At 40.5% G+C, this 13,014-nt stretch overlaps 1 protein-coding gene across 1 annotated transcript in view; it reads right to left on the reverse strand.

Annotated features, from left to right (window-relative positions):
* Nucleotides 1-2,491: 2,491 nt before the first annotated feature.
* The window catches only part of LOC141258400 (putative Polycomb group protein ASXL2), a 146,153-nt gene continuing 135,630 nt past the window's right edge, over nt 2,492-13,014 (reverse strand). The window contains exon 6 of the mRNA XM_073673401.1: nt 2,492-2,653. Coding sequence (XP_073529502.1) covers nt 2,492-2,653 — 162 coding nt within the window. The remainder of the gene's footprint in view (nt 2,654-13,014) is intronic.

A 13,014-nucleotide genomic window follows, 5' to 3' on the forward strand; every position in this document is an offset into this window, starting at 1 on the left:
AATACAGTATAGTGACACAGGTGGCAGTCTCCCCTGTCCTCCTCCCGGTCAGTGATGGGGCACAGGGTATAATACAGTATAATGACACAGGCGGCAGTCTCCCCTCTCCTCCTCCCGGTCAATGATGAGGCACAGGGTATAATACAGTATAATGACACAGGCGGCAGTCTCCTCTGTCCTCCTCCCGGTCAGTGATGAGGCACAGGGTATAATACAGTATAATGACACAGGTGGCAGTCTCCCCTCTCCTCCTCCCGGTCAGTGATGAGGCACAGGGTATAATACAGTATAATGACACAGGCGGCAGTCTCCCCTCTCCTCCTCCCGGTCAGTGATGAGGCACAGGGTATAATACAGTATAATGACACAGGCGGCAGTCTCCCCTCTCCTCCTCCCGGTCAGTGATGAGGCACAGGGTATAATACAGTATAATGACACAGGCGGCAGTCTCCCCTCTCCTCCTCCCGGTCAGTGATGAGGCACAGGGTATAATACAGTATAATGACACAGGCGGCAGTCTCCCCTCTCCTCCTCCCGGTCAGTGATGAGGCACAGGGTATAATACAGTATAATGACACAGGCGGCAGTCTCCACTCTCCTCCTCCCGGTCAGTGATGAGGCACAGGGTATAATACAGTATAATGACACAGGCGGCAGTCTCCCCTCTCCTCCTCCCGGTCAGTGATGAGGCACAGGGTATAATACAGTATAATGACACAGGCGGCAGTCTCCCCTCTCCTCCCGGTCAGTGATGGGGCACAGGGTATAATACAGTACAATGACACAGGCGGCAGTCTCCCCTCTCCTCCTCCCGGTCAGTGATGAGGCACAGGGTATAATACAGTATAATGACACAGGCGACAGTCTCCCCTCCTCCTCCCGGTCAGTGATGAGGCACAGGGTATAATACAGTATAATGACACAGGCGGCAGTCTCCCCTCTCCTCCTCCCGGTCAGTGATGAGGCACAGGGTATAATACAGTATAATGACACAGGCGGCAGTCTCCCCTCTCCTCCTCCCGGTCAGTGATGGGGCACAGGGTATAATACAGTATAATGACACAGGCGGCAGTCTCCCCTCTCCTCCTCCCGGTCAGTGATGAGGCACAGGGTATAATACAGTATAATGACACAGGCGGCAGTCTCCCCTCTCCTCCTCCCGGTCAGTGATGAGGCACAGGGTATAATACAGTATAATGACACAGGCGGCAGTCTCCCCTCTCCTCCTACCGGTCAGTTATGAGGCACAGGGTATAATACAGTATAATGACACAGGTGGCAGTCTCCCCTCTCCTCCTCCCGGTCAGTGATGAGGCACAGGGTATAATACAGTATAATGACACAGGCGGCAGTCTCCCCTCTCCTCCTCCCGGTCAGTGATTATTTTTTCAGGAAACGTTCAGTAACTGATATACACAATGTCCAGCGGCGGAGGACTGATGACCGGACTCCTATTATTCTCCATCCTGATAAAAAACTTTTAGGATTTATCGTCCTCCTTCCGTTCTTTCTTCACCTGTTTCTCCATCCCCCTTTTGCTGTACTCCTATGACTTTCACTCCAATTCTTTCTCATGTTAGATTTTACATTTAGTCAGAAATGATTCTAGAACGACTACAATACTCTGCTGTCTCGTTCACAACCTTTCTTCTTCTTTCCAGTTCAGAACTTCTCTCCTGTCTTGTTCATTCAAATCATATCCGTTCCAGAACTTCTCCTCTCTAGTTCTTTCCAGTCCTTTTCAGCTCTTGATTAGTCCATAACTTTTTCATCTTGTTCACTCCACCTCTCGACTCTTGTCCAATTCAATTCCTTTTCATGTCTATTGATTCCTGATTCTCTCCAATCCTGTCCACTCCAAGATCTCTTCAATCCCGTCCTGCGCAGACCTTATCCACTCCTGTACATTCCAGAACCACTCGCTTCCTGTCTAGTGCGCATCCTCTCAACTCGTTTCCATTCCAGAACTTTTCCACTTCCATTCAGTTACGAACTACTCTGTTTCTGTCAAAATCCTTTACCATCCTGTGCAGCTAGATCTTCCCTACTCCTGTCGAGTTTAGATTCCCTCCATTCCTGACTACTCCACTCTGCTACTGTTTAGTCCAGAACCTCTTCACCAATGTTCGGTTCAGAACCACCCCGCTCCTGTCTAGAATATTTCTTCTCCATTCCTGTCTAGTACAGAAGATCTGGAGTCTCATCCAAATCCTCTCCACTCCTGTCTTGTCAAGGACATCTTCACTCTTATCTAGTGTGCAAATTCTTTATTCCCTTCAGTTCAGAGCTTCTCTATATCTGTCTATTTCAAAATCTTCCAATTCCAAACCAATCCAGAAATTCTCTATTGCTTTTTCATTCCAGAAATTCTCCATTCCTGTCCAATTCAAAAATTCCCCACTCCTGTCCAGTTTAGCACCTCATCACTTTTGTTCAGTTTAGAACTTGGCCGCTCATGTCTCATTTAGGATGTCTCCATTCTTGTCCTGTTCTAAACACCACTACAGTTCACGTCATAACCTTTCCACATTCGGTCCAGAATCTCTTCATTCCTGAGCACTCCAGAACCTCTCCAGCCTTGTCCTGTTCTGAATTTCACTTCTGTTCGTCCTGGATCCTCTACACATCTATTCAGCCCAGAAGGTCTCCATTCCTGTACAGACCAGAAATTCTAAATTCCAGCTCTCTCCAGAATCTCTCCACTTCTTTCCAGTTCAGATAGTCTCCATTCCTGTCCAGTTCAGAACCTCACTTCTCCAATCTAGTGCAGAACTTCTTCATTCCTGACTAGATCTGATCCTCTCCTATCTAACCTATTTTTCGGACCATAAGACGCACTTTTTTCCCCCAAATTTGGGAGGAAAATGGGGGGTGTGTCTCATGGTTCAAACATAGATAGTACCTGATAGTTGTGGGGGTGGTGGAGTGGGATCACAGGACCCTCCGTTCCCTCCTTCCTTCAAGAACCCGGCAGTGGCGACAGCAGTAGCAGAGGAGGAGGTGACATGCTGCGGGACGGTGTCTAGCTGGGGGCCAGTGAGCGGCCATCTTCCTGAAGCTGTGATTTACAAGAAAATGGTCGCCCGAGCTGGCGCATGCGCAGACTTGTAGCTCGGGCGGCCATTTTCCTGTAGATCACAGCTTCAGGAAGATGGCTGCGCACGCAGCTCTGCCACACCGATCACCAGCCCCGGACTGCAGCCAGACACCATCCCCGGTCCCGGCCCCCAGGCAGGCCCCAGCACGTAGCCAGACACCGGTCCCGGCCCCCAGGCTGGCCCCGGCATGCAGCCAGACACCGGCCCCCAGGCAGGCTACGGCACGCAACCAGACACCGACCCCCAAGCAGGCCCCGACACACAACCAGACGATGGCCCCCAGGCGGGCCCTGGCACGCAGCCAGACACCGGCCCCCAGGCAGGCTACGGCACGCAACCAGACACCGACCCCCAAGCAGGCCCCGACACACAACCAGACGACGGCCCCCAGGCGGGCCCCGGCATGCAGCCAGACACCGGCCCCCAGGCAGGCTACAGCATGCAACCAGACACCGACCCCCAAGCAGACCCCGGCACACAACCAGACGACGGCCCCCAGGCGGGCCCTGGCACGCAGCCAGACACCGGCCCCCAGGCGGGCCCTGGCACGCAGCCAGACACCGGCCCCCAGGCGGGCCCCGGCACACAAACAGACACCGGCCCCCAGGCAGGCCCCGACACACAACCAGACACCAGTCCGCAGGCAGGCTCCGGCACGCAGCCAGACACCAGCCCCGGGCCTCAGCCAGGCCCCCAGCAGTCACCGGCCCCAGCCAGGCACCGGGCCCCCAGCCACGCCTCCAGCCAGGCATCGGGCCTCAGCCATCTCACCTCTTCTGCTGCAGCTGCCAGGTTCCTGAGGGAGAGAACGGAGGGCCCTGGCATCCTGCTCCACCACCACCGCAACTCCCTGCTGCTGGAGCACCGGCTTCCTGAAGGACCCTGCCTCCTGTGACCCTCGCTCCACCGCCCCCCAGGTAAGATACCGTACCTATTCAGACTATATTCAGACTATAAAAATATATTTTTTCCTATATTCCTCCCAAAATTTGGGGTGCGTCTTATGGTCCGGTGCGTCTTATAGTCCGAAAAATACGTTAGTCTTGAATATGTATTCTCTCCTTTCAAGGTTCAATAAAGACACTTTGTACTCTTTGTTTGTGACCTCGTTAACACTGGCTATACTGTATATTCATTTTCAATTTCTACTTTTCCACTAAGAACTTATATTTGTCATTTCACCATGAAATCTAGAACATCGTCTATACTCCCAGTATGGTCCCACAATCTGGAACGTGCACTTCTATTCCACTCCTATAGTATTATATAATCCAGGACGTCTACACTTCTATTACACCCGCATAGTATTATATAATCCAGGACGTCTACACTTCTATTACACCCGTATAGTATTATATAATCCAGGACGTCTACACTTCTATTACACCCGTATAGTATTATATAATCCAGAACGTCTACACTTCTATTACACCCGTATAGTATTATATAATCCAGAACGTCTACACTTCTATTACACCCGTATAGTATTATATAATCCAGAACGTCTACACTTCTATTACACCCGTATAGTATTATATAATCCAGGACGTCTACACTTCTATTACACCCGTATAGTATTATATAATCCAGGACGTCTACACTTCTATCACACCCGTATAGTATTATATAATCCAGGACGTCTCCACTTCTATTACACCCGTATAGTATTATATAATCCAGGACGTCTACACTTCTATTACACCCGTATAGTATTATATAATCCAGGACGTCTACACTTCTATCACACCCGTATAGTATTATATAATCCAGGACGTCTCCACTTCTATTACACCCGTATAGTATTATATAATCCAGGACGTCTACAATTCTATTACACCCGTATAGTATTATATAATCCAGAACGTCTACACTTCTATTACACCCGTATAGTATTATATAATCCAGAACGTCTACACTTCTATTACACCCGTATAGTATTATATAATCCAGGACGTCTACACTTCTATTACACCCGTATAGTATTATATAATCCAGGACGTCTACACTTCTATTACACCCGTATAGTATTATATAATCCAGGACGTCTACACTTCTATTACACCCGTATAGTATTATATAATCCAGGACGTCTACACTTCTATTACACCCGTATAGTATTATATAATCCAGAACGTCTACACTTCTATTACACCCGTATAGTATTATATAATCCAGGACGTCTACACTTCTATTACACCTGTATAGTATTATATAATCCAGAACGTCTACACTTCTATTACACCCGTATAGTATTATATAATCCAGAACGTCTACACTTCTATTACACCCGTATAGTATTATATAATCCAGAACGTCTACACTTCTATTACACCCGTATAGTATTATATAATCCAGAACGTCTACACTTCTATTACACCCGTATAGTATTATATAATCCAGAACGTCTACACTTCTATTACACCCGTATAGTATTATATAATCCAGGACGTCTACACTTCTATTACACCCGTATAGTATTATATAATCCAGGACGTCTACACTTCTATTACACCCGTATAGTATTATATAATCCAGGACGTCTACACTTCTATTACACCCGTATAGTATTATATAATCCAGGACGTCTACACTTCTATTACACCCGTATAGTATTATATAATCCAGGACGTCTACACTTCTATTACACCCGTATAGTATTATATAATCCAGGACGTCTACACTTCTATTACACCCGTATAGTATTATATAATCCAGGACGTCTACACTTCTATTACACCCGTATAGTATTATATAATCCAGGACGTCTACACTTCTATTACACCCGTATAGTATTATATAATCCAGGACGTCTACACTTCTATTACACCCGTATAGTATTATATAATCCAGGACGTCTACACTTCTATTACACCGGTATAGTATTATATAATCCAGAACGTCTACACTTCTATTACACCCGTATAGTATTATATAATCCAGAACGTCTACACTTCTATTACACCTGTATAGTATTATATAATCCAGAACGTCTACACTTTTATTACACCCGTATAGTATTATATAATCCAGAACGTCTACACTTCTATTACACCCGTATAGTATTATATAATCCAGAACGTCTACACTTCTATTCCACTCCTATAGTATTATATAATCCAGGAAGTCTACACTTCTATTACACCCGTATAGTATTATATAATCCAGAACGTCTACACTTCTATTACACCCGTATAGTATTATATAATCCAGGACGTCTACACTTCTATTACACCCGTATAGTATTATATAATCCAGAACGTCTACACTTCTATTACACCCGTATAGTATTATATAATCCAGAACGTCTACACTTCTATTACACCCGTATAGTATTATATAATCCAGAACGTCTACACTTCTATTACACCCGTATAGTATTATATAATCCAGAACGTCTACACTTCTATTACACCCGTATAGTATTATATAATCCAGGACGTCTACACTTCTATTACACCCGTATAGTATTATATAATCCAGAACGTCTACACTTCTATTACACCCGTATAGTATTATATAATCCAGAACGTCTACACTTCTATTACACCCGTATAGTATTATATAATCCAGAACGTCTACACTTCTATTACACCCGTATAGTATTATATAATCCAGAACGTCTACACTTCTATTACACCCGTATAGTATTATATAATCCAGAACGTCTACACTTTTATTACACCCGTATAGTATTATATAATCCAGAACGTCTACACTTCTATTACACCCGTATAGTATTATATAATCCAGAACGTCTACACTTCTATTCCACTCCTATAGTATTATATAATCCAGGACGTCTACACTTTTATTACACCCATATAGTATTATATAGTCCAGAACGTCTACACTTCTATTACACCCGTATAGTATTATATAATCCAGGACGTCTACACTTCTATTACACCCGTATAGTATTATATAATCCAGGACGTCTACACTTCTATTACACCCGTATAGTATTATATAATCCAGGACGTCTACACTTCTATTCCACTCCTATAGTATTATATAATCCAGGACGTCTACACTTTTATTACACCCGTATAGTATTATATAGTCCAGAACGTCTACACTTCTATTACACCCGTATAGTATTATATAATCCAGAACGTCTACACTTCTATTACACCTGTATAGTATTATATAATCCAGAACGTCTACACTTCTATCACACCCGTTTAGTATTATATAATCCAGGACGTCTACACTTCTATTACACCCGTATAGTATTATATAATCCAGAACGTCTACACTTCTATTACACCCGTATAGTATTATATAATCCAGAACGTCTACACTTCTATTACACCCGTATAGTATTATATAATCCAGAACGTCTACACTTCTATCACACCCGTATAGTATTATATAATCCAGAACGTCTACACTTCTATCACACCCGTATAGTATTATATAATCCAGAACGTCTACACTTCTATAATCCAGAACGTCTACACTTCTATTACACCCGTATAGTATTATATAATCCAGGACGTCTACACTTCTATTACACCCATATAGTATTATATAATCCAGGACGTCTACACTTCTATTACACCCGTATAGTATTATATAATCCAGGACGTCTACACTTCTATTCCACTCCTATAGTATTATATAATCCAGGACGTCTACACTTTTATTACACCCGTATAGTATTATATAGTCCAGAACGTCTACACTTCTATCACACCCGTATAGTATTATATAATCCAGGACGTCTACACTTCTATTACACCCGTATAGTATTATATAATCCAGAACGTCTACACTTCTATTACACCCGTATAGTATTATATAATCCAGAACGTCTACACTTCTATTACACCCGTATAGTATTATATAATCCAGGACGTCTACACTTTTATTACACCCGTATAGTATTATATAATCCAGAACGTCTACACTTCTATCACACCCGTATAGTATTATATAATCCAGGACGTCTACACTTCTATTACACCCGTATAGTATTATATAATCCAGGACGTCTACACTTCTATTACACCCGTATAGTATTATATAATCCAGAACGTCTACACTTCTATTACACCTGTATAGTATTATATAATCCAGGACGTCTACACTTCTATTACACCCGTATAGTATTATATAATCCAGAACGTCTACACTTCTATTACACCTGTATAGTATTATATAATCCAGAACGTCTACACTTCTATTACACCCGTATAGTATTATATAATCCAGGACGTCTACACGTCTATTACACCCGTATAGTATTATATAATCCAGAACGTCTACACTTCTATTACACCCGTATAGTATTATATAATCCAGGACGTCTACACTTCTATTACACCCGTATAGTATTATATAATCCAGGACGTCTACACTTCTATTACACCCGTATAGTATTATATAATCCAGGACGTCTACACTTCTATTACACCCGTATAGTATTATATAATCCAGAACGTCTACACTTCTATTACACCCGTATAGTATTATATAATCCAGGACGTCTACACTTCTATTACACCCGTATAGTATTATATAATCCAGGACTTCTACACTTCTATTACACCCGTATAGTATTATATAATCCAGGACGTCTACACTTCTATTACACCCGTATAGTATTATATAATCCAGAACGTCTACACTTCTATTACACCCGTATAGTATTATATAATCCAGAACGTCTACACTTCTATTACACCCGTATAGTATTATATAATCCAGGACGTCTACACTTCTATTACACCCGTATAGTATTATATAATCCAGGACGTCTACACTTCTATTACACCCGTATAGTATTATATAATCCAGAACGTCTACACTTCTATTACACCCGTATAGTATTATATAATCCAGGACGTCTACACTTCTATTACACCCGTATAGTATTATATAATCCAGGACGTCTACACTTCTATTACACCCGTATAGTATTATATAATCCAGGACGTCTACACTTCTATTACACCCGTATAGTATTATATAATCCAGGACGTCTACACTTCTATTACACCCGTATAGTATTATATAATCCAGAACGTCTACACTTCTATTACACCCGTATAGTATTATATAATCCAGGACGTCTACACTTCTATTACACCCGTATAGTATTATATAATCCAGAACGTCTACACTTCTATTACACCCGTATAGTATTATATAATCCAGAACGTCTACACTTCTATTACACCCGTATAGTATTATATAATCCAGGACGTCTACACTTTTATTACACCCGTATAGTATTATATAGTCCAGAACGTCTACACTTCTATTACACCCGTATAGTATTATATAATCCAGAACGTCTACACTTCTATTACACCCGTATAGTTTTATATAATCCAGAACGTCTACACTTCTATTACACCCGTATAGTATTATATAATCCAGAACGTCTACACTTCTATTACACCCGTATAGTATTATATAATCCAGAACGTCTACACTTCTATTACACCCGTATAGTATTATATAATCCAGAACGTCTACACTTCTATTACACCCGTATAGTATTATATAATCCAGGACGTCTACACTTTTATTACACCCGTATAGTATTATATAATCCAGAACGTCTACACTTCTATCACACCTGCTATAGTATTATATAATCCAGGACGTCTACACTTCTATTACACCCGTATAGTATTATATAATCCAGAACGTCTACACTTCTATTACACCCGTATAGTATTATATAATCCAGGACGTCTACACTTCTATTACACCCGTATAGTATTATATAATCCAGGACGTCTACACTTCTATTACACCCGTATAGTATTATATAATCCAGGACGTCTACACTTCTATTACACCCGTATAGTATTATATAATCCAGGACGTCTACACTTCTATTACACCCGTATAGTATTATATAATCCAGAACGTCTACACTTCTATTACACCCGTATAGTATTATATAATCCAGGACGTCTACACTTCTATTACACCCGTATAGTATTATATAATCCAGGACGTCTACACTTCTGTTACACCCGTATAGTATTATATAATCCAGAACGTCTACACTTCTATTACACCCGTATAGTATTATATAATCCAGGACGTCTACACTTCTATTACACCCGTATAGTATTATATAATCCAGGACGTCTACACTTCTATTACACCCGTATAGTATTATATAACCCAGAACGTCTACACTTCTATTACACCCGTATAGTATTATATAATCCAGAACGTCTACACTTCTATTACACCCGTATAGTATTATATAATCCAGGACGTCTACACTTCTATTACACCCGTATAGTATTATATAATCCAGGACGTCTACACTTCTATTACACCCGTATAGTATTATATAATCCAGGACGTCTACACTTCTATTACACCTGTATAGTATTATATAACCCAGAACGTCTACACTTCTATTACACCCGTATAGTATTATATAATCCAGGACGTCTACACTTCTATTACACCCGTATAGTATTATATAATCCAGGACGTCTACACTTCTATTACACCCGTATAGTATTATATAATCCAGGACGTCTACACTTCTATTCCACCCCTATAGTATTATATAATCCAGGACGTCTACACTTTTATTACACCCGTATAGTATTATATAATCCAGAACGTCTACACTTCTATTACACCCGTATAGTATTATATAATCCAGGACGTCTACACTTCTATTACACCCGTATAGTATTATATAATCCAGAACGTCTACACTTCTATTACACCCGTATAGTATTATATAATCCAGAACGTCTACACTTCTATCACACCCGTATAGTATTATATAATCCAGAACGTCTACACTTCTATTACACCCGTATAGTATTATATAATCCAGAACGTCTACACTTCTATTACACCCGTATAGTATTATATAATCCAGAACGTCTACACTTCTATTACACCCGTATAGTATTATATAATCCAGAACGTCTACACTTCTATTACACCCGTATAGTATTATATAATCCAGAACGTCTACACTTCTATCACACCCGTATAGTATTATATAATCCAGGACGTCTACACTTCTATTACACCCGTATAGTATTATATAATCCAGGACGTCTACACTTCTATTACACCCGTATAGTATTATATAATCCAGAACGTCTACACTTCTATTACACCTGTATAGTATTATATAATCCAGACGTCTACACTTCTATTACACCCGTATAGTATTATATAATCCAGGACGTCTACACTTCTATTACACCCGTATAGTATTATATAATCCAGGACGTCTACACTTCTATTACACCCGTATAGTATTATATAATCCAGGACGTCTACACTTCTATTACACCCGTATAGTATTATATAATCCAGAACGTCTACACTTCTATTACACCTGTATAGTATTATATAATCCAGGACGTCTACACTTCTATTACACCCGTATAGTATTATATAATCCAGAACGTCTACACTTCTATTACACCCGTATAGTATTATATAATCCAGAACGTCTACACTTCTATTACACCCGTATAGTATTATATAATCCAGAACGTCTACACTTCTATTACACCCGTATAGTATTATATAATCCAGAACGTCTACACTTCTATCACACCCGTATAGTATTATATAATCCAGAACGTCTACACTTCTATTACACCCGTATAGTATTATATAATCCAGGACGTCTACACTTCTATTACACCCGTATAGTATTATATAATCCAGAACGTCTACACTTCTATTACACCCGTATAGTATTATATAATCCAGGACGTCTACACTTCTATTACACCCGTATAGTATTATATAATCCAGGACGTCTACACTTCTATTACACCCGTATAGTATTATATAATCCAGAACGTCTACACTTCTATTACACCCGTATAGTATTATATAATCCAGGACGTCTACACTTCTATTACACCCGTATAGTATTATATAATCCAGAACGTCTACACTTCTATTACACCCGTATAGTATTATATAATCCAGGACGTCTACACTTCTATTACACCCGTATAGTATTATATAATCCAGGACGTCTACACTTCTATTACACCCGTATAGTATTATATAATCCAGGACGTCTACACTTCTATTACACCCGTATAGTATTATATAATCCAGGACGTCTACACTTCTATTACACCCGTATAGTATTATATAATCCAGGACGTCTACACTTCTATTACACCCGTATAGTATTATATAATCCAGGACGTCTACACTTCTATTACACCCGTATAGTATTATATAATCCAGGACGTCTACACTTCTATTACACCCGTATAGTATTATATAATCCAGAACGTCTACACTTCTATCACACCCGTATAGTATTATATAATCCAGACGTCTACACTTCTATCACACCCGTATAGTATTATATAATCCAGAACGTCTACACTTCTATCACACCCGTATAGTATTATATAATCCAGAACGTCTACACTTCTATCACACCCGTATAGTATTATATAATCCAGAACGTCTACACTTCTATCACACCCGTATAGTATTATATAATCCAGAACGTCTACACTTCTATCACACCCGTATAGTATTATATAATCCAGAACGTCTACACTTCTATCACACCTGTATAGTATTATATAATCCAGAACGTCTACACTTCTATTACACCTGTATAGTATTATATAATCCAGAACGTCTACACTTCTATTACACCCGTATAGTATTATATAATCCAGAACGTCTACACTTCTATTACACCTGTATAGTATTATATAATCCAGGAACGTCTACACTTCTATTACACCCTGTATAGTATTATATAATCCAGAACGTCTACACTTCTATTACTCTCGTATAGTATTATATAATCCAGGAACGGTCTACACTTCTATTACACTTGTATAGTATTAGATAATCCAGGGAACGTCTACACTTCTAGTACACCCGTATAGTAGTAGAGAATCCAGAACGTCTACACTTCTAT

Source organism: Phyllobates terribilis, unplaced genomic scaffold, assembly GCF_046119375.1.
Source record: "Phyllobates terribilis strain yellow unplaced genomic scaffold, ASM4611937v1 Scaffold_3__8_contigs__length_932513732, whole genome shotgun sequence".
Taxonomy (NCBI): Eukaryota; Metazoa; Chordata; class Amphibia; order Anura; family Dendrobatidae; genus Phyllobates; species Phyllobates terribilis.